Source organism: Crocodylus siamensis, chromosome 5 (assembly GCF_052110815.1).
Source record: "Crocodylus siamensis isolate JL-2025a chromosome 5, ASM5211081v1, whole genome shotgun sequence".
NCBI lineage: Eukaryota > Metazoa > Chordata > Crocodylia > Crocodylidae > Crocodylus > Crocodylus siamensis.
Window position 1 is genome coordinate 50,744,536 of NC_143399.1, and position 19,525 is coordinate 50,764,060.

At 48.5% G+C, this 19,525-nt stretch overlaps 1 protein-coding gene across 1 annotated transcript in view; it reads left to right on the forward strand.

Annotated features, from left to right (window-relative positions):
• Nucleotides 1-19,525, forward strand: part of LOC149864087 (sulfhydryl oxidase 1-like) — a 42,003-nt gene that overhangs the window by 5,163 nt on the left and 17,315 nt on the right. Inside the window, exons 2-6 of the mRNA XM_090048828.1 lie at nucleotides 7,190-7,290; nucleotides 13,475-13,520; nucleotides 13,995-14,097; nucleotides 16,627-16,717; nucleotides 17,360-17,505. Coding sequence (XP_089904954.1) covers nucleotides 7,190-7,290; nucleotides 13,475-13,520; nucleotides 13,995-14,097; nucleotides 16,627-16,717; nucleotides 17,360-17,505 — 487 coding nt within the window. The remainder of the gene's footprint in view (nucleotides 1-7,189; nucleotides 7,291-13,474; nucleotides 13,521-13,994; nucleotides 14,098-16,626; nucleotides 16,718-17,359; nucleotides 17,506-19,525) is intronic.

Genomic DNA, 19,525 nt, shown 5'->3' on the forward strand with positions numbered 1-19,525 from the left:
GATCCTGCTACGGGGAGCAAGGAGGGGCTTAGGGGCTAGCTGACACCAATGACCCAAAGAAATGCTTTAGGAGTGGCAGGAGGTGCTAGCAGTGGGATGTGTCTAAATAGATATGTTTGGGAGCTCTCAGGATTGCACAGAAGGCTGGGGGGAAAAGGGGAGGATGCAACCTACCTTTCAATGATGCCTTATAAAATTCCTTCTGTACTCATGTGGGAGAAGAGCTTTGCTGTCTCATAATCCCTGTGTTATGAAGACACTTGGCACCAGGTAACAATCAGTGAGCTTTGCTCAGGGCTACTGCTGTTTGCTGGGAAGGAAGAACCTGGAGTCCCCATTGTAGACAACTGTAGAACAGCCTGTCCCTAGGGGAAATTGATTTCCAGCCCTGATGGGCACTGGTTGGTTTGTACACTTAAGTGTGAGGGTTTATAGCCCTTATAATTTCTTCCTGTCTAGCGCAAGTGGAAGTTCTTGTCCATATAAATGTCCCTTCCTCTCCTGAATCCTACTAAACTCTTGGCCTCTACAGGTTAATGGTGTTGTATTTTACTGTTCGATGCCATCCTTTGATCAGTTGTAAATTGCTGCATGACAGTTGCACTAATTGCCCCATGTTCTTGGGTCAGCTGGAAAGGGGCCCCTGCTCTGTCTGTCTTCTACTGTTTTATATTACATCTCTTTTGTGTCCTATCTAATATGTCCCCTCTCAACACTGCCAGTATTTTTAATCTCTGCTTACTTAAAAGTCTTGCCATATCTCTTGCCATGCGTGCTGGTCAGCATGTGAGTGTGCTGGCAAGTCTGTATCCCAGGAGGGGCTCAGGAGGACGTTCTGCAGGTTATAACAGAGATTCATTGGCAAAACTGGGACAAGAGCCCAGCACTGGAATAACCGGAATAGCAGGGCTGCTGGAGGTCGGGGTGGAGTGGCCTCGGCAGAGCTGTCTGACAGCTCTGGACTGAAATAGCAGGAGGGTGTATCAAGTCAGGACTGTGCAGTGTGAAGGCAGCTTGCACAGCACTGGTTTGCACGGAGCCTGACTCCAGCTGGCATTGCTTTTTCTTTTGTGTGCTTTAAAAAAAGCATGCACAAAACTCCTTAACATAATGTGAACTGAACCTTTTGTACACACTGGAAGCGGGGGCCTGGAATCAGCCTGCTGTGCAAGCCCTGTGCTTTCAACTAAATTCTCCCAAAGGTGATCCCAATGAGAAGCAGGAAAACACTTCTCCCCCACTCCACCTGCCAGGGCTGACTCAATCTGCAGAGAGTGCCTAACCGTGGGCCAGCTTTCAGTACTAGTGCAGCACGTCATGCTGGCATAATTGTTAGGGTTGGAAGGGACCTCAATAGATCATCAAATCCAATCCCCTGCCCTGGATGGGAAAGAACACTGGGGTCATATGACCCCAGCCATGTGCTTGTCCAGTCTCCTCTTAAAGACCCCCAAGGTGGAGGAGAGCACCACCTCCCTTGAAAGCCCATTCCAGATTCTGGCAACCCTTACCTTAAAGAAGTTCTTCCTGATATCCAACCTAAATTTGCTCTCTGTCAGTTTGTAGCTGTTGTTCCTTGTTATTCCAAGGGGTGCCCTGGTAAACAAAGCATCTCCAGTTTCTTGCTGCTCCCCTCCCCTCCAATTAATTTGTAAATGGCCACTAGATCCCCTCTCAGCCTTCTCTTGCAGAGACTGAAGAGATCCAGGTCCCTCAGTCTCTCCTTGTAGGGTCTTACCTGCAGGCCCCTAACCATATGAGCAGCTCCTCTGGACCCTCTCAAGGTTATGCACATCCGTCTTGAAGTGCGGCACCCGGAACTGGATGCAGTACTCCAACTGCAGCCTGACCAGGGCTGCATACAGGGGAAGTATCACCTCCCTGGACCTGTTCGTGATGCACTTGCTAATGCATGACATATGATTGACAGACATGCTGACAGCTTTTTATTTAAAGAATTATATGTGCACAAATAAAGCAATGAATATACAGCTTTCATATAAGTAATAATCAGTTAGACTTCTTATTTTCATTCCTTTAGTTTTGTATCAGATCTTCAGAACTGTTTTAAAGTTTTAGGCTGCTTGTACATGTGATGGGGGTTTAGTCCCATAAATTGAAATGGTGGGTTTACAATTGTGACTATTAAAAACCCACTGTTCTCTTTCTTTTTGTTTTTGTTTTTTTGCAGAGCTTGCTTGCATCTCCATGGTCAGGAGCTGAGCTGCCAGCAGGCCAAGTGACCCCTGAGCTATGGGGTCCCAGGTCCCTCCCCACACGGTGGTATCACTCCCCAGGGCCACCCAGGCGGGCAGGGAGGCCTTGTAGGGAGACCATGTACTTTTCAAACCCCGAATGAGGCAGTGCTTGTGTCAGTGAGCAGCATGACCTGAACAGGCACATTGCAGGGGAACTGATGTGGGGTCAATTCCTTGGGGATGGGAAGGAAGCTCTCAGTGACTGCGTCTTGCTGGGCATCACCTTTGATAGCATCCCACAAGAGATGGGAAACACCTTCTGATTGGTTCAGTTCTACAGTGAGTGCTTGACTGGGCCTACTTCTAGTACCAATGTGGTGCATCATGCTGGCTTGTAGGAGGCCCTTGCATCTCCTCCTGAATGAGATGATGCCAGTGGACTCTGCGGCCTGATCTGGCATGTTATATCTTAGGGATTCTGCAGAGAGAGGATAGAGGGAAGGATGTGAATGCTCCAAGCACCAGAGCCCTGCTCTAGCATGCCCTGAAGGGTTGAATTCCCAGGATACCCTGCTGGTTCCCCCTTTTCCAGAGTAGTTCCATGAATGAGCTCTGGCTCTTACCCTCTCCTGTCCATTCAGTACAAACTGATCATCATTGCACTGGTCCTGACATTCTGTTTATTTTTTATGGCTGACTTATTACAAGGCTGTGGATTGTCTGCTTGGGCTCACAGAGTAGATGGCAACTCCATAAGCAGAATACTGTCTTCATAATATATGGCACTTAGTGCCTTTCATCAAAATGTATCTTGGAAAAAGGAAGTATTTCCATTTTGCACTGGGGAAATAGAGGCAAAGTGGCTGTAAATGATTCTGAGTTGATGGGAGAGTCAGTGGCTGATTGGTTTCTAGGGTGACAAGAGCCAGACCAGTACCAGGAGGAAAAACCTAGTTCTCTGCAATCTGTTTTGTAGCCACTGGACTTCCATAAATGGTCACTGCTGAGCAGCTTCCTCTGGGCTGACCAGCACAAAGCCCCAGAAGCACTATCTGAGTTCCCTGCAAATGGCTGGCCAGACCAGGCCGGGACACAGAGCTTTGGACCATGAAAACAAAAGTTGCCTGTACACATGTGGGATACCTGCTCTGTTGTATTCTGATTAGAACATGTCGAGTCTGCTGGAGTGTTTTAATTAGAATGCTGCAACATCCTTGCCATCGTGTGTGTTCACTGTCCCCATGTTTCAAAATGGTGGTGGGTCACTTTACCTAAAGTTCATCGAACGATGTTTACTTAAACATCCCCATCGCCGTTTTGAAGCACGAGATGCTCAATACATAAGATGTCGTGAGTGTTTTCATTAGAATGGTTCCCTAGAGCCGCTCTAATGAAAACGTGCCCCCCACCCTCACCCACCCCAGAGCACATATATAGATGACCAAGGATTTCAGGCTCTTTCCTTAACTGATGCTTTCTAAAAGACAGCTACATTTTTTTTTTCTTCCCTTTTCCCTGAGGGAATGACCTCCTGCAGAGAAGGGTTGTGACACTTCCCAAGCCCATGTACACTTTGCTCTTTCCTGGCCGCTTGTGTATCTGGAGTATTGCCTGGGGGTCACAAGTGGGATAAAAGCATGAGATGGCTTCTGAAGATTCAGTGTCAGACGCAGCACTTCTGTAGCATCCTAAGTATTTGGGTACATGAGAGCTGGTGTTCCTTTGAACTCAGATCCCCTATGTGCTAATAATTAGTGTTTCCCTCTCTCCAAGACCTGTTACTGCTGGTATTTCAATCTTTATTTGTAGCCATTCAACGAGAGCTGTGCTAACACCTGCCCAGTGGTTGTGGTAGTGTGCCTGGCTGGCCAGTAGCATCCCAGCCCCTGAAAGTATTCCTCTAAGTTAAGTGCTCTGGGTCACACAGCTGTGGCAGGAAACTGGAAGACTAGCTGAAGGATTTCACTGTACTCCACTTGCCTTCCTCCTGCTGCCATCACCTCTGGACCCTTGCCTGCTGCTGTCCACAGGTGGCCAAGCTCCCCATCCCTCTGAATGTTACAGAGATGCACTCTAAAGCAAACAGAGGAAACTTTCATAGGAACCCCAGATGCTTTCCCCTTGTGACATGTTTGGGAGGAGCCTGCTAGGGTCTGGCTTTGGTTTGCAGTTCAGAAAAGCTGAGTTGCAAGTTTTCAGGGTTGGATATTTCCAAACAGACATCATCTGAAAATAACCCCCCTAGAGCCTCAGAAGGCAAGAAAGGAGGCTGATTCAAGCTGCCTGTTCCAGATACTACATTCAGACATCCAGGATTATTAGGAGAGGGGGATGCCTGGAGCAGCTCTGGGAGCTGACCGGCCAGAGCGAGGAGAGGAATGCCAGGCCTTGGTATGTGGAGGAGGGAATGTGGGGAGAAAGTGTTGTGCGCGCGCAACTCCTGCATACAAGGACGTTGAGAACCAGTGTTTAAGAAAGAGGGATTAGAAGTTCTGCATTGGCTCCCTGCCCAGCTCTGTCCCTGGCACCAGTACAGAGCTCCTCTCCTGTTCAGGCCCTCTCAGAGGTCGAGAGAGGCCTGGGCCACCTCCATTTTTTGAGGCTCCCGGTATATTAAAAAATATTAATTCATAGCGCAGTACAGGTGGTATGGCCCAGTAATGGGACACAAGTTTAAAGTGGTATGATGAATGTCTTCTTTCAATCCTGTCAGTGTATCTCTGTGTCTGTATGTATAACCTCATTTGGAGATAACGTCAAAAGTCTAAATTTGAGTCCCTCCATGAATGAGAGGCCTGGGCCAAATGGCCATCCTGATCCCCTCCCGTGATAGGCCCTGCTCCTGTTCCCCATGACTATCAGCTCAGCCTGCCCATGTGAGGGGCTGGGAGGACACCTCAGCACTCATCCTGGCTGCAGAGACTCGCACTATGACAGTTTGAGAGAAAGGAAGCAGGAGCTGGGCAGTGATGCTGTGATGCCTTCATCCTCAGGCTGTGGAGGAGGGATGCTGGGGCTGGGCTGTGGGTATCTGGCTTGTGAACAACCAGGGAGATGCTGAGAGAAATATGTGCTACTCAGAGCTGCCCTCTACCCTCACTGAAAAGGGGCTCCTGTGCGGTGCTGCGTTACAAGCAAGCGGAGAATACTGTACTAGCATGGACTGGATCCCTCAAGTAGTGGTCTCATGAACACTGCCAAGCCATGCACAACTTGGAGAGGAGCCCTGCAGAGCAAATGCCCGCTGTTGCTGCTGGAAGAGTATGCGGTACTGTTCCTGTGTCAGTCCTCATGTGTGGCATGAGCATGGAGCTTGGCTATTAGCAGTGTGCTAAGCTTTGGTTGGTGATTCCATTTGGAGGAGATTCAGCCCAATTCGGTGACTGAATCCCCAAATCCAAATGGAATCAGGGGACCAGTCTAAAGGTCTGAATCAATTCAAAGCTCTCCAAATCTTTGGAAAAGAGTCAGAGAGCTTTGATGATTTGGGCAGTCCCCGGTGGCTGCAGCAGGGAGCTGCAGCTGACTCCCAACTGGTTAAGTACTAGGGGCAGGAGATGGGGTGCTGGGGGAGGGGACCATGGGGGGACCCCTGCCAGCACCTCTGACTGTCCCACCCCCGCCCGCTCCCCCAGCTCTTGGTGCTTTTAAAAAAAAAGCCCCAGTGCTCACCGAGTGCTGCTGGGTGGGGAGGCGATCCCCACTGCCCCACGCTGCATGGGGGGCTCTGCAGCCGAATCTTCAAGTCAGATTCGGCTGAATGGAATCGGGGCAGTGATTCAAATCACCAGATTGAATCACTGTCCCCTGAATCGGCCGAATCTAAATCCGAAGCGAATACTAGCTGCTTCGCACAGGCCTATTGGCCGTGCTGCTGAAGGGGCAGGCTGAGGGCAGGCCAGTGAGGCTGAATTCCCAACCCGACAGGAGCATAAAGGTCGTGGCACAATCTGAAGGGTTTGAGCCCATCTGTGCTGGCAGTGTTCTGTCTTGGAGCACTGCACTCACTCTGTCACTAGCAACACCCTTGGGTTGTCACCCTGTCAGCAGCCAGTGCATTTCTGTTGCTATATAAATCAGATGGGTTGATTCATGTAGGATGCTCCTTTTGGCTTTGTGTCTTATTTGCTTAATTGCTTGGTGCTCTTAAATAGCTGCTGAAGTTGCTTCTTTGTGTGAAGCATTAGAAACATATGAGGTGGGTGCTACTGCTGCAAGAATTTGGCTTCTGACATGGGGATCCAGGTACCAGTGTTTTCTTGTTTTGAGAATAGCTGACACTTGTAAAGCTCTTGTTCCCTATGGAAAGAGAACAGGAATACTTGAAAAAGAGCAACTGGCTTTGCTCACCAATAGGAGCCTGTTCTTTAAGCCTGCACAGTGTCAAGCAGATGTCTTGTATCTGCAAGTGGGTGCTTCTGCAAAGCTGGTTTTGAGGATGAATCATTGGGGGAGTTGCCTAGGGCCCCCACCAGTCTTTCAATATGTGGGTGGGAGGAAAGGGGTGGGGGGCATGACTTAGCTTTTGCTTGGGGTTTCCATTGGTCTAATGCCAGCTCTGTTCATATAGCACTTTTATCCTCTGTTAGTAGAAACTACAGTATTATAATTCATTGACAATCATGTATCTATATTCTGTAACTGCGGCAGGTAGCAGTAGAAGTGCTATAACAGGCTTAATGCCATTCCAGCATTTCCCATGGAGACTCCTGCCAAAAGTCTGGGGGCTGGAGTATCTTGGAGCTCCTTGCTGGGTGAGGTTGGGGTAAGGGTAGATGGAAAATCGTCTGTTACCAGTGAACCTGTAACTGCCGTCTGGTAAAAGCTGCCCCCGGAAGTCCTGACTTATGCTGCGTTCCATCCTCATTCCCTTCTTACAGGGTCTCCTGGGCCTGGAGTCAGCAGTTGCTCCTTTATATTAGGTGCTTTTGGAATTGCACTGAATGCAGGGGGGATTTGGCTCTTCTAACCATGCCTGTCTGTCCTTCCAGAATGGAGACCAGCAGTGGTACTTGGTGCCTTCAACTGTGCCGACGAGTCCCATCAGAAAGTGTGTGGGGATTTTGGAATAACTGGATTCCCAACTCTGAAGGTAAAATTTGCACTGGCTGGGTGGTGTGGGGCTGGTGGAAAGCAGAGCCTTGCCTGTTTGCCTGGTGTCAGTGCTTCAGCCTGTGTGACTTCCCACACATGATAACCAAAAGTCTCTGTTGATCAGTTCTTCAATGGCTCTGGTCCCCAGTCTGTGTATTGTATAGTGTTTTGGCTTTGTTTAAAGCAGAGCTGAATAGCAGTAATTGGCCATGGGCCATCTCAAATCTCCACTGTCCTCTGCTTATCTCAGCACTTCAGCAGACAGAAGGCACTTATTTAGGATGTTTCTCTAAGTAAAAGGAATGGGGCAGGGAGGTCTCAGAAGAATCCTTTGCATGTGAAGAGTCCCCTAAAGAGGAGCTGCAGAGGAAACTCTCTTGCCTTGTGACCAAGCTGTTACACGTATGTGGCCTGCTGTGACAGAGGAACAGGAAACTCCCGTACTGACCCCAGCTCCTGGGAGAGAAGTCTACTGAAAGTGCCTACTAGCTGGGCACTCTGTATGACAGTCTCCCTTCTGACTAGGGGAGCCATTTTCGTGATCTCTCTTAGCTGTTTCCTTTGAACTATCCTTTCTGGCTGTTCAGATAAATGGGGACCTTGCATCTATGTGAGTGACACTATGGGTCTTCTTCTCCTGAGGGCTTTCCAAACAAGGTTCAGCACCTAGAAATTTCCCCATGCTCCCTCCTGAAGTGCAGCCGCCTCTGGGGTGAAACACAGCTGGTGTTTATTCCTATGCAGCAGTGCTTCTTTACTTTCTGGCCCAGAGTGCAGAGAATCCAATGGGCATGTTCAGCCCCTGCAGGGATTAGGGTAAGCAGAGCCAGCCATGATGGAGGACATGCCCTGAGCCATTTCGCAAGTACTGTGGGGGTGACCACATGTGACCCAGCTTCCTAATTTTCTGCTCTTTGTACTACAGGGCCACAGCAAGATTTTGTTCCCAACTGCAAGCTGTGTTGAGGGCATTTGGTGCCTCTGTTGCTTTTGGCCATGACTTTACTATTCTACCCCTTGGTTCCATGCCCAGGAGCTAATTGTGTAAATAGATATAATTTTAATTTTTCCTTACACAAACAAAAGCACAATCCAAGATAAGCAAAGCAACGAAAGCTTCTTAGATGCCTTATTAACTTGGAATTGCCTTGAATTTTCAATAGAAAGGGAAGGAGAACCTTCATAATTAACTTTAATTCTTAGCTGTTACCTACAGAGTGGCACAAGAACACACAAGGCAAGAATACTGTCCTGGGCATGTTGCAGATGTCCTATTTTTTTTTCCTTCCTGGTACTCCTTTAAGGGAGTCCCTGCAAGTAGACTGGTCTGGCACAAAGGGAAATACAATGTCTATCAATCTTAAAATGCCTCTGCCACAAACATTTCCTGATCCAAAGCCAGGGCTGCTTCCAAGATCTCATTTAAAGAGACAGTGTCAGTGAGAGTCCTCAGTAAAAAAATGTTGTATTTCCAGGGATTACTCAGATTATTTAAACAGGAAGGACTTTGAACTTTTCTTGCACTGTTCTTTCTACACTACTTTCTGGCTTTGTCCACAATAGTTTTTGGCTGAGCTGTACCTGAAGGCAGGTGATTCCTATGGCTATCTAGCCAGGACTTCAGTGTTGCAGTACAGAATGTATTTTTTGTTTTTATGGTGAAATGATGCATCTTAGGTATCCTGCTGTAAAAGCCTAATGGAGACAAGATGCCTATAGTTATCACTGGGCTATGCATAGGTGTGGTAGGTACCATGCTGACCACCAACCACTGACTTCACCATAAAATCCTCCTGAGGAGTAGCTAGGTGAAGTAGCTAAAGTATCTGCCTATGAAAACCTGCCTTTTTGTCCCTGAAAACATGTCCTCTGTAATTTTCCTATCACACTGTCTTTCCCAGTGTAGATGAAAACATTCTGTTGCATAATAGATTTGTACACAATCCTTGGTGCTTAGTGTAGACCAGTGGTTCTCAACCTCAACAGACTCAAGACGCCCCTCGAAAAATGCCAGATTTAGCTTTTATTGGGTTTTGCATTACAGAAATGTTGTAAAGAACTTGGAAAGCCCACAGCAGGACAGAATGGTTGTGACATTATGGATTCCTATTTAAAAACTGTGGGTTTATCTTGTGAATTATGTGTAGGTGTTTGCATATGCCATGGTGCTAATGTTACATGGCACACCACAACACCCTTAAAAGCACCCTGGGTGAGAATCCCTGGTGTAGAGAGTGTCAGACACGTTCAAGAACATCACTCTATTGAGTTAACTTTTTCACTTTAAACTAATGTGAACATCTGCATGACTGGCTTTGCCTAGGGTAGGTGTTGTTGAAAAAACATGTCAGCTTGCACGTATTGGCTAACGTGTTTAAAAGTCCACTCATTTCCCCAATATAGATAAATTGGGTGTGGAGCTGGGCACTGTTTTGTTTTTCAGCTTGTGTGCCGCAGCAGCAGAGCTCCTTGTGTTACCTTCTTCCTCCCCTCCCTCCTTCCCCGCCCCAGCAGTACATATCCACACCTAACTGAACAAAATCTGGCATGAGCGTTGCCCACACTAGTCATTCCTCACCTGTGGGGTTGGTTGTATGTCATTGTCTGCAATAAAAGCCCAAGTCCCTTTGGGTCCATTCTCACTCCTCTTGGGGTGAGTCATGTTGTGTGGGAAGAACCAGCGGAGACTCTCTCTGCCTTGTGATTGCCAGTACCAGTCCCAGCTACTTACAATCACTGCCTCGCACATCTATGCGCACCTATTCTGCCTCCACCTTGCAGTAGCCTTGGTTGGGAAATCCCCATCGTTGAGCTGGCTGCCAAGAAAGGAATGACGGAGAAAAATGCACCTTAAGCCCCCTTTTTGTGTTTGGCTGGAGTAAGACACCATCCAGACTCCCAGAGAAATCACTGTGCTGGATACAGGCAAAGGGGAAGTTAGTTATGCTGGGAGGAAATTAGAGACTATGAGGTGGAGTGCTGGAAACCAGAAAGAGCCCTCATTTAAATGAGCAGTACTGGGCCACTTCTGTTGGGGGAGAGCAGACTGGGTGCTGGAGCAGTGATCCTCAAACCGATACCCCAGGAATGAGGGATGACTGCCTCTGTACCCATAATATAATGCTTATAGGTATCTTGAAAAGCTTCTCAAAGTTGCAGGAACACCTGCAGAAGTGGCAGTGCTGTGAGGGCACTCGGTTCAGGTTGGTCTGTTTCTCTCCTTCTGCTTCCACCTTCCCACCCTCTGCAAACAGATTTTGTTCCCAGTCCAGCCTGTTTAGCAAACACTTGCCAGATGCAATGAGACTGCTGCCAGTTTGGTGCAGGTAGCCTGGGTGAAGCAGCATTTGCAGCAGGAAGCATGGGTTGACTGGCAGCAGGTACTGAGGGTAGGCTGCGCACAACAGGAGAATGGTGTGCAGGAGATAAACCTCTCTCATTTGTCCCCTTAAAGGCTCCACACCAGAAGCAGGGTAAACATTTGCTGAGACCAGTGTCTTACTGAGATTGTATTAAATTGTATGCATTCCTGATTCCTTGCCAAATGGGAGTTCAATTGTTCATCTCCACTGGTAGCCCCAGCATGCCTTCCCTGCTGGCATGTGTGGGCTGCAGTTGCTGCTGTGTGCTAAAGACTGAAATCTCCTAAACCTAGGACACCACGGTTGCCTTTGGTATCTTCCCCTAGCCCTGCACTATCCCCCTCTCCCCCAGTTTATCTCTGGAGGAGTTAAAACCTCCTTCCAACAGCACAGACCTCTTTGGCTTGAGGGCATGTCACTGCTTCCCCAGCCAATGGGCTGGGTGTTTTTTGTCCAGGGAGGCCTTCCCACTCTGTGAATTCCAAGAACTGACAGGGAGCTGGCTGACACCTTCCTCCTCCCTTCTGCACTGCCTTCCACCTCCCTCCTCCCACAGCAGGAGCAAGCTCATCCAGATGAAGCTTTCTGCCAGCCTGAGGCCTTCTTAGCCTCTGCATTTCAATGCACTGCAGCCCTTCTGCAGCAAAACCTAGTGTCTCTCTTCTGGGCCAGATGTAAGAACCAGGAAGAAAGTCTTAGTGGCATCTTGGCAAATGCAGGAGAGTGATCTTCTCCCACCTGTGAGATGCCAGAAAGTGATGTCTGTTACCTAAATTCTCTTGCCTGCTGAAAATGCTATAAACGAGGTGGGAGTCTTGTTTGTTTCCTAGTCCTTTCCTCAGTTGCTGCAGCCCAAAATCTTCACATATTGCATCCTTACAGAGCTTCCTGGAAATGACAGGAACTCTTGCTTGTGAAGAGGCAATCCCCTGCCATCCCCCGCGCGCCCCCCCCCCCCCCCCCCCCCCCCGCCCAGCATACTCCATATGCATTCCTGCCTTCTCCACCCCTGCTTGGTGAACACAAGAAAGGTAGAGTTGGGCTGCAACAAGTTGCCAGTGACACTCAACTATGTCCTTTTTCATTTTCTGATCCAGACAGTCCATGCCATCTTTTTGCCCGTCTAGGGGAGACAGGGACAAAATGTGGATGGGAGAGGTGCAGTGGAGGCAAGCTGGCAGTATGAAGGAGGAGCTAGAATGGAAACTGCTTCCCCTTCCTCCTCTATAAATGGGGGGAGCTTGCAGGCCTGGCTTTTTTACTTCCTTGCCCTAGGGTCATGGCAGTAGTAGCTGGGAGGGCTCTTTAGTTTCATATTTGTCTGACTGTACTTGTCAGAGCAGCCCACCCCTATGTTCTCCTCAAATTGGATGCTGTAGCATACTGTCATGACCTCATGCAGAGTGCAGCATCTTGTGCACTAGAACTGGCCGTTGAGCCTCAGTCCACACTAGTACTCCAAATGCTGCATGGACATCCAGTCTGTTCCATGTTAGAGCACAGTGCTGACTGGGGCTTGTAATCAATGCTCATGTTACCAGCAGCCAGTTTGACTCAAGTCAGTGGCACACATCTGCATCCTATTTCATGGTGTCCCCACTGCTCAGGAGTTCTGTGTCAGCTTCGGATACATCAACAAACGTGGCCATTCATTGAGTTAAATGTGGATTGAAAGACGCGCAGGCTTTTATTCTTTAATTTGATAGTAGATATTATTCATTTGATACAGTGTTAAGTGTCCTGATGCTACAGAATTGCTCAGGTGTGGAAGCTAAGATTTGACAGCTAGTGGTCTAATAGCAATCACTATTTGGTTCCTCAGGAAGGAGGCAGGAGTCATCAGCAGCGAAGTAGTTACCAGTTGTGGTGACTGTGGTTATTTCAAACCAAGGATCTTGCAAGGTATATTGGCCAGGCCACACCACTTAGTGTAGTTGTTTCAGGCCCTCTCCAAACTCAGGCAGGTGTCACTGCCCTAATTTTTCCATAGCTTACAATTAGAAGGCTTTCTTTACATCTGCAAAGGCAAGCCACTTCTTTTAACAAAGCTTCAAGTTTATATTCTGGATATGAGTAATAGAGCCCCAGGGTTTTCTCTGTGACACACTTTCATAGGTTCCTTGATTCTTGAGGGGGCTGCCGCTTCTTATGCTGCATTTTTACTGGCCAGATTCACCGACATCATCCTGTTGAGAGTCACCAGGTAGGGAACATTGAGGGCTGATGGTGGGAAGGTTGGCACATGGTGGAAAAGAAAACTTGAACCTGGAATTTCCTCCTCTTTCCACCTTCTCATTTAGTCTGTCAGACCCAGAGTGGATGTTTGCCCTACAGGGTACAAAGATTTGGGTTTTGTTCCCAAGTACTTTTGCTGTAAGGCAAGATGGAGTCCTGAATGGGTTTGTGCCTGGAAGTTGTGTGTGGTCTCTTTGGGGTTTTGGGGTTTTTTTTTAGTTTACATTGTGTAAGTTAATTTGTTCTAATCTGGATCTCTTTCTTATTGATCTTTGTGGACCATACCTTTTACATCATGTTGCTCACCTCTTGATTGCAAAGCATTTGAAGGATTGTAAGGATCCTCCTCGTCTCTGTGGGGTTGTGGGGGGGTGGGGGCTGAGACCCAGGGAGGCACAGTGTCTTGCTCCAGGTCACTCAGGTGGTCAGCGGCAGAGCCACCTGTAGAACCTAGATCTCTGCATTCCACTCCAGCACCCTGCGTGCTGGACCACACTGCCCCTCACTGTACTGTAGGTTTTAGCAAGCTCCTTGAAGTGCTCGCTAAACACTCTGACTAGCCCATCGTCTCTTGTTTCTTTCCAGTTTTTCAAGGCCTTTTCCAAGAGCCCAGAGGATGGAAAGAGGCTCTGTGAGTATTCAGTTTCTTTTTAAACTCTACTAGAATTCTTTGCAGAGTTGCTTTCTTTTAGCTTGCAGCCCCTCTACCTGCTGAATTTTGTAGCCAGGGCAGGCTGGGAGAGCAGTGCCCTCCCATTGGGGCAGCTAAAAGCATTACCAGAGTGGGGAACTCTGGAATGATGCCTTGCCTCAGGAGGGGGAATCCTTACAAAGTATCAGTGAACCCTGAGCTGAAGCTTTATACGAGACAGATCTGTGCCCTGAGCTCTTACCCATGGGGTTGCAGAGGCTTCTGGATGGACTGGGGAAGTACCCAGTAAGGTGTGTAACTCTTTGGCCCCCTCCCATGCAAGGTGAAGCAGTGGTGGCTGTAGGATTGGAGGAAACCACTATAGTTGGGGCTGGTGTGCTAACAGATACCATTATTGACTTCTTGTGACGGCCGCTTTGAGGCTGACATCAATGTATTTTATTCTGTGTGCAGATCCTGGCGACAGCCTTCCAGCTTTGAGACAGAGCGTAATTACCAACCTAGAGAGGCACCAGGATGCCTGGCCGCCTGCTTGTCCCCCATTGGAACCAGCCAGGTAACTGGAGGGTAATAGACTAGTTCAGGTACCAATGTGGGCATTCTGCATGTGTTGGAGAGATGCCTGCACACACACAACTGGGTTCTGGGGTATGAGATTTATTTTGGGTGGAAGGGGTATGCTGAGGGTGTGGAGGAAGAGACATGAGGAGTGAAGTTGTCCGTAGAAAAATTTTATGTAGTAGTTTATCCTTGGTGTGTCTCTTGGCTGCAGCCCTAGATTTTTCCACATGCTGATACCCTTTTTGTTTCAATACTTGTTGTAGAGGCATGTGTACTCACCATGTGTAGCAAAGTAACCTTGGGAGTGGACCGGAGGCCTTTCCTAAGCTTTCCTTGGGACTGATAAACAAAAGTTGCTTTGGAAGAAGGTTCTCAATCTCAAATGGGCAAACTTTGATAAACCAAGGGAATTGGTGAATGTGGAGGAGGCTTGGAGTTTCTGCAAGTTGAAGGTGCACGAGCTATCTGAATCTCGTATCTCAAGCATTTCTCTTGTATTTTCTCAAGTGGAGAAAATATTGTAGGGACGGGCTTCTGACCAAAGTGGATGAAGAATGTCATTAGAAAGGATATTAGGAGTAACCATAGAACCTTTAAATTAGAGATTATAAATAATCTAGGAATAGCCCAAAAACTAGATGAACAATATTGTGCCTCAGTTTTCAGAGTGCCTGGTGATTTTGACAGTGGGGGACAAAAGCAGGATACATAATTATCCTGGACCCCTCTCCCTGCCCACCTGTGGCCCCATCCCACCTGCCTGTCCACTCCATCCAGTGCCTCTGGTGGTAGGTGTGAGGTGGATAGGCTGGGGCGCTCAGGCAGTGGGGCCAGGGCCAGCACCAGCAGCACTGAAACTGTCAGTGGCAGCTAGGAAGGATTGCTGCCACAGGGGCTGCTGGGAAACTGAATCCAGTTGCTGTGCTGTGCTGCCCCAGCCCCACTGCACACCCCAGGGCAGCAGAACCGGCCTCACATGCCATGGCCAGGGATAAAATCCCTTGGTGGGCTGGAACTGGCTCGCGGGCTGTATTTTGCCCACTCCTGTTCTAAGCATTACCTACTTTGTTAATGCCACAGGCTATGGTGAGAAGTTATAATAGCCAAGCCAAGCAGTCTGCTGTCCTCTGTTGGAGTCAGCAGTCAGAGATGGGAAAGACCTACAGGTTGCCCCTGTGTGAATGGAAGGTCCCCTCTTCCCTTCCCAGACAAGCTGCTTCCTTGTACTTTCTGCTGTGTGTCCATGAAGCTGAGATTGGCTGGGAAGCTAGATCTGAAAAAAACAAAAGGTTTGAGTCACACTGCATACTACCCACTTGGATGCCCATCCCCCATATTTAAACATCAGTGGGGGAGACCCCGTGCCTCTCCTGATGTTGGACAGTATGCTGCAAATCTCACTCCTCTCTGGAGCCTCAGCTTTACAGCCTGTACACCTAGAAATGCTTTCTCCTGCCAAAGGCACTCCACTGAGCCTGTGTAACCCAGATATCGCCCAGCTCCAAGCCCTGTGCTCCAGCTTGGTAGATTCATTTCACTTTTCCAGATACCCTGGGCCAATGCCTGATCTCTGCAGTGTGCCTGGCTGTGATTCCTGGGCATGGGTTTTTTGAAGGGCTGATGTTTTGATGTCCCCAAAATTGGCCCTGGGGCTACTGCCCCACCCTTGCCCTGCCCTTGTTGCACTACTGAGTTGTTCTGTTGAAACCAATTAGCGTGTCCACTCCTCTCCCACTATAAGTAGAAGCAAAACCATGGCAAATCAGCAGCTGTTTGCTTACAGTGAAAGCTGACCCTTTTAGCTTCACTTACGTGGGACAGGAGCATGTACATGCAATGGTTACAACAAATCAACTGGCACACACTTTAAGAGTAGTAAGACCTGATTCCCATTTGAAGGCAATATAATTGCTTTGTCCATCAGCAAGCAGAGTTATCTAAATGACAAAAATCTCCTGTGAGTGGAATTTGAAGATGACCATCTACTAAGTCCCTGTGTCCCAAAAAAATCACCTCTGCCCTTTCAGACCATACCCCACCTACAGAGGGGCAGATTGGGCCTTGCCTAGTATGATGGGTCACCCTGACCTTAATGGACTGGAAGTCCTGACAGAACTGCTCTGACTCCCATCCCAATGCTGGCTTTTTCAGTAGGACAAAGCCTAGCTTCAAGGCCTTGACTAAATAGTCTCATTCCCAGCTGCTTTCTTGGCTGATCCTGACAAGTTCTTGTGGAACCACTGAATTGAAGCAGAAAATCATGCCAGAAAAATCAATGTGAAGTACATGTTAGATAAGCAAAGCTGATCCTGGCCACCTACCTCTGTGACAAATCTAGCTGGATTAAGGGCTCAGCTCCCTTCATGTGAGAAGGAAAAACACACAACTCTTTGAACAGCTTCTGGGTGCCGGCAGGGAGCATCCTGTCACAGAAGGAGCTCTTTCTGAGCTGCCCGGTTCTTGCAAAAAGGGAATGTTCCTGTGTTAGTTATGACTCGTCACGTTGCTTTGCTTTCCCTTGCAGCACAGGGGAGCTTCGTGGATTCTTTCAGCGAAACAATGTCACGTACCTGGCCCTGATCTTTGAGAAGAATGACTCCTTTGTGGGTAGAGAGGTGATGGCTCTTGTACTTTGTTTTTCCTGCAATGTCTGTGTTTCTGTATCCCCTAGGGGGTCCACCTTGTGCTTGGTACCCTCTGCATAAGGAAAAAGAAGACAGTTCCTTTCCTAAAGAGCTTTCATCAACATAGGATGAGCAGAGAAGCAAGTTCTTTTTCCACACCTGGCACCTCTGGAGAGTTGGACAGATATTGATGCATAACATTAGTGTGGGGCCCTTCTTTATGACCATTACAGTTTCCATAGGTATCACATGCCATTTGCTGCAGCTGTAAGAGTCAAAGACCTAGGTAGCTGCAAGTTTTCCAATGATGACTGAGCCCTGGGTTAGGAACCAGAAGTGTCTGGGCTTTGAACCCCTTTCTGCATCCAATTTGGGCTAGTAATTTATTCCCTGTGTGGCTCCAATGAGGGTTAATGCTTTTCTACTTCTCAGAGCTGTTAGGGGTCACATAACATTTAGACTCTGTCTGGAGGATGTGAAGGGTTGTACAAGGGCTGCTGGCCTGAAGGAGCTATGAGCTTCCTACTGTACTCCCTAGGGTCAGCTCTTTCCACAGAAGAAAACTGCTTTAATGGGTCTGGTCCCTGGGATGTTCTGTCTGTGGGACAAACCTGGGAACATTTTGCATTGCAGGTGATCCTGGACATGCAGCAATACGAGAACATTGCTGTCCGGAGAGTCCTGAGTAGCGAGGAGGAGCTGGTGAAAAAGTACAGCGTAACCACCTTCCCTTCTGCCTACCTGCTTGTCAGCAATGGCTTCTTCTCGCGTATCTCTGTGTGAGTCCTTGGCTGCTGGTTCTGAGGCTATAAATAGGCTCTGTTGTTAGCATGTGTAAAGCAGGCTGAATCCTGACAATAGCAGGCAACTCACTCTGTACCGAGACATGGGAATTTGAATCCCGGCACTACTGGGTTGATGAACAGATTACCTGTGTTGGGCACAGGGAGTGTAAATCCTGGCCTTCGTGGGTGACATCCAGGATCCTTGAATACAGTCTGGATGATAATATCCACAAAGGGTCTGTAAAAGTTGCCATACCTTTCTATGAGATCTTTTAAAGCTGCTTTACAGAATGTAGTAGCTAATCCTGTCCTTTCCCAAGAGCTATGTCAGCTGGTTTGAAATCCTCTGTGGAGGAAAAGGACATCCTTCTCTCAAACTCTGTAGGATGTTTTCTTATGTGAATTGTAAAGATAGGATGTTGCTGGGCTTATCTAACCCTACTGGGACTGAAGTGAGTACAGACTACTGTTACCCAAGTGATTGCCCAGAACCTGTTCTCTTCTGTTCTTGGCTGCTCTTGTGACTGAATTTTCCCTTCTCTGTTTCTCTCATCCTCCCAGTTCAGCCACAAATTGCTTGAAGGATCCTCTAAACTTACTCCAGCTGCAGGTGTTTTGTAGGCTGATGAATAACAGTGCACATGTAAACCTGGCAGGGAATCAAGTTGTGCCTGACCCTCTCTCCATCTAGCCCAGCCTTTCCACTCCTCCCCCTTGATTTTCTAATTGCAAAAAAGTTCATTAGGAAGCAGACAATGGCTGGTTCTGAAACAGTGGCAGAGAACAATGGGACTGGCACTCGGCTCCTCAAGTGAATTCCTGCTCCTGAATGGCACATAAAATAGCAGCCAGATGGTGCCTTCATACCCTCAATGGATGATTGATATCAGTTCTGCAGTTCAGGAAAGAGTGTGGTGGGGCAAGACGGCACAAAGGCACCTGTGGCTTCCTAAGGAAAGGCGCAGGGGAGGGCATGGTGCCATCTTGCCCTGCCACCAGACAGCAGGCCAGGTTTCCCTGGTGGGAAATGTGGAATTTGTACGCTTCAGTCATGCTGTGCCTCCTAGTGGGGAGGGAAGAGGGAGGGATGGGATGACAAAGTAGAAGTGGGGGAGGGGTGCTCTTGACGATGCCAGCTTTGCCAAAGAGCTCAGTCATTGTTTCCTTGCCGTGAAGCTGGTGGAGGGGAAAATTGCTTGTGACGAAGCCGTCTCTCCACCATCTGCTTGCAGACAAACATCAGGCGGTGAAAGCAGAGTGGAAAAGTGCTGGCTTCTCATTGTCAGCTCCCCTGAGCATTCAGGCTGCTGCAACTTGTGCTGCCTGACAGTTTTGTTCATCTTGGGTGGATTTTATGAGGAGTACTACCTTCTGATCCCCTGACCTTGCCAAGCAGTCCAAGAGATTCCCCCAACCCTCCACAGGACCTTGAGTGCCCAGGCAGGCATTGGTGGTGGTTAGTGGGCAGGGATGAGTTTCCTCTGTACCAGTCTCTGTGTGTGTTGGACCTCAACCCGTTGGATAAAAAGGGTGGTGCTAATTTGAGGGGGGTAAAACTGACCCCTTCAAAACCAAGTGGGAGTTGTCCCAAAGAACAGAAGAAGGGGTGCCCTTGAGGGGAGCTGGGTCCACACTGTAGCTTGTCTTGAGCTTCTTCCTGCTTCTCTGCAGTATGCTGGGAGGAGGGCTGCACTGCTGGCCCCGTCTGAGAAGGGGAGAACATTTAAAATGTTTCCTAGTCACCTTTTGCCATTTCTACCAGAGAGCTCTAGGAAGCACTTGGCACTTTCCCTATAGTGAGAGGAGACTGGGGAGTAGAGGGTGGAGCAGGGGAAGCAGCTGTGTAAGCTGGAGCCGCCCAAGCAGAGAAGAGCTGTGCCCTTACTCATGTCTAACTCACTTGGGATGCCTCCTGCACATACTCAGCCATGCCCCATCTCTTGGGCAGCTGGATAGGATTATTCCTCATGCAAAAAGATGGATGTGGAGATGGGTGAGAGAAGCAAAGTGGGAG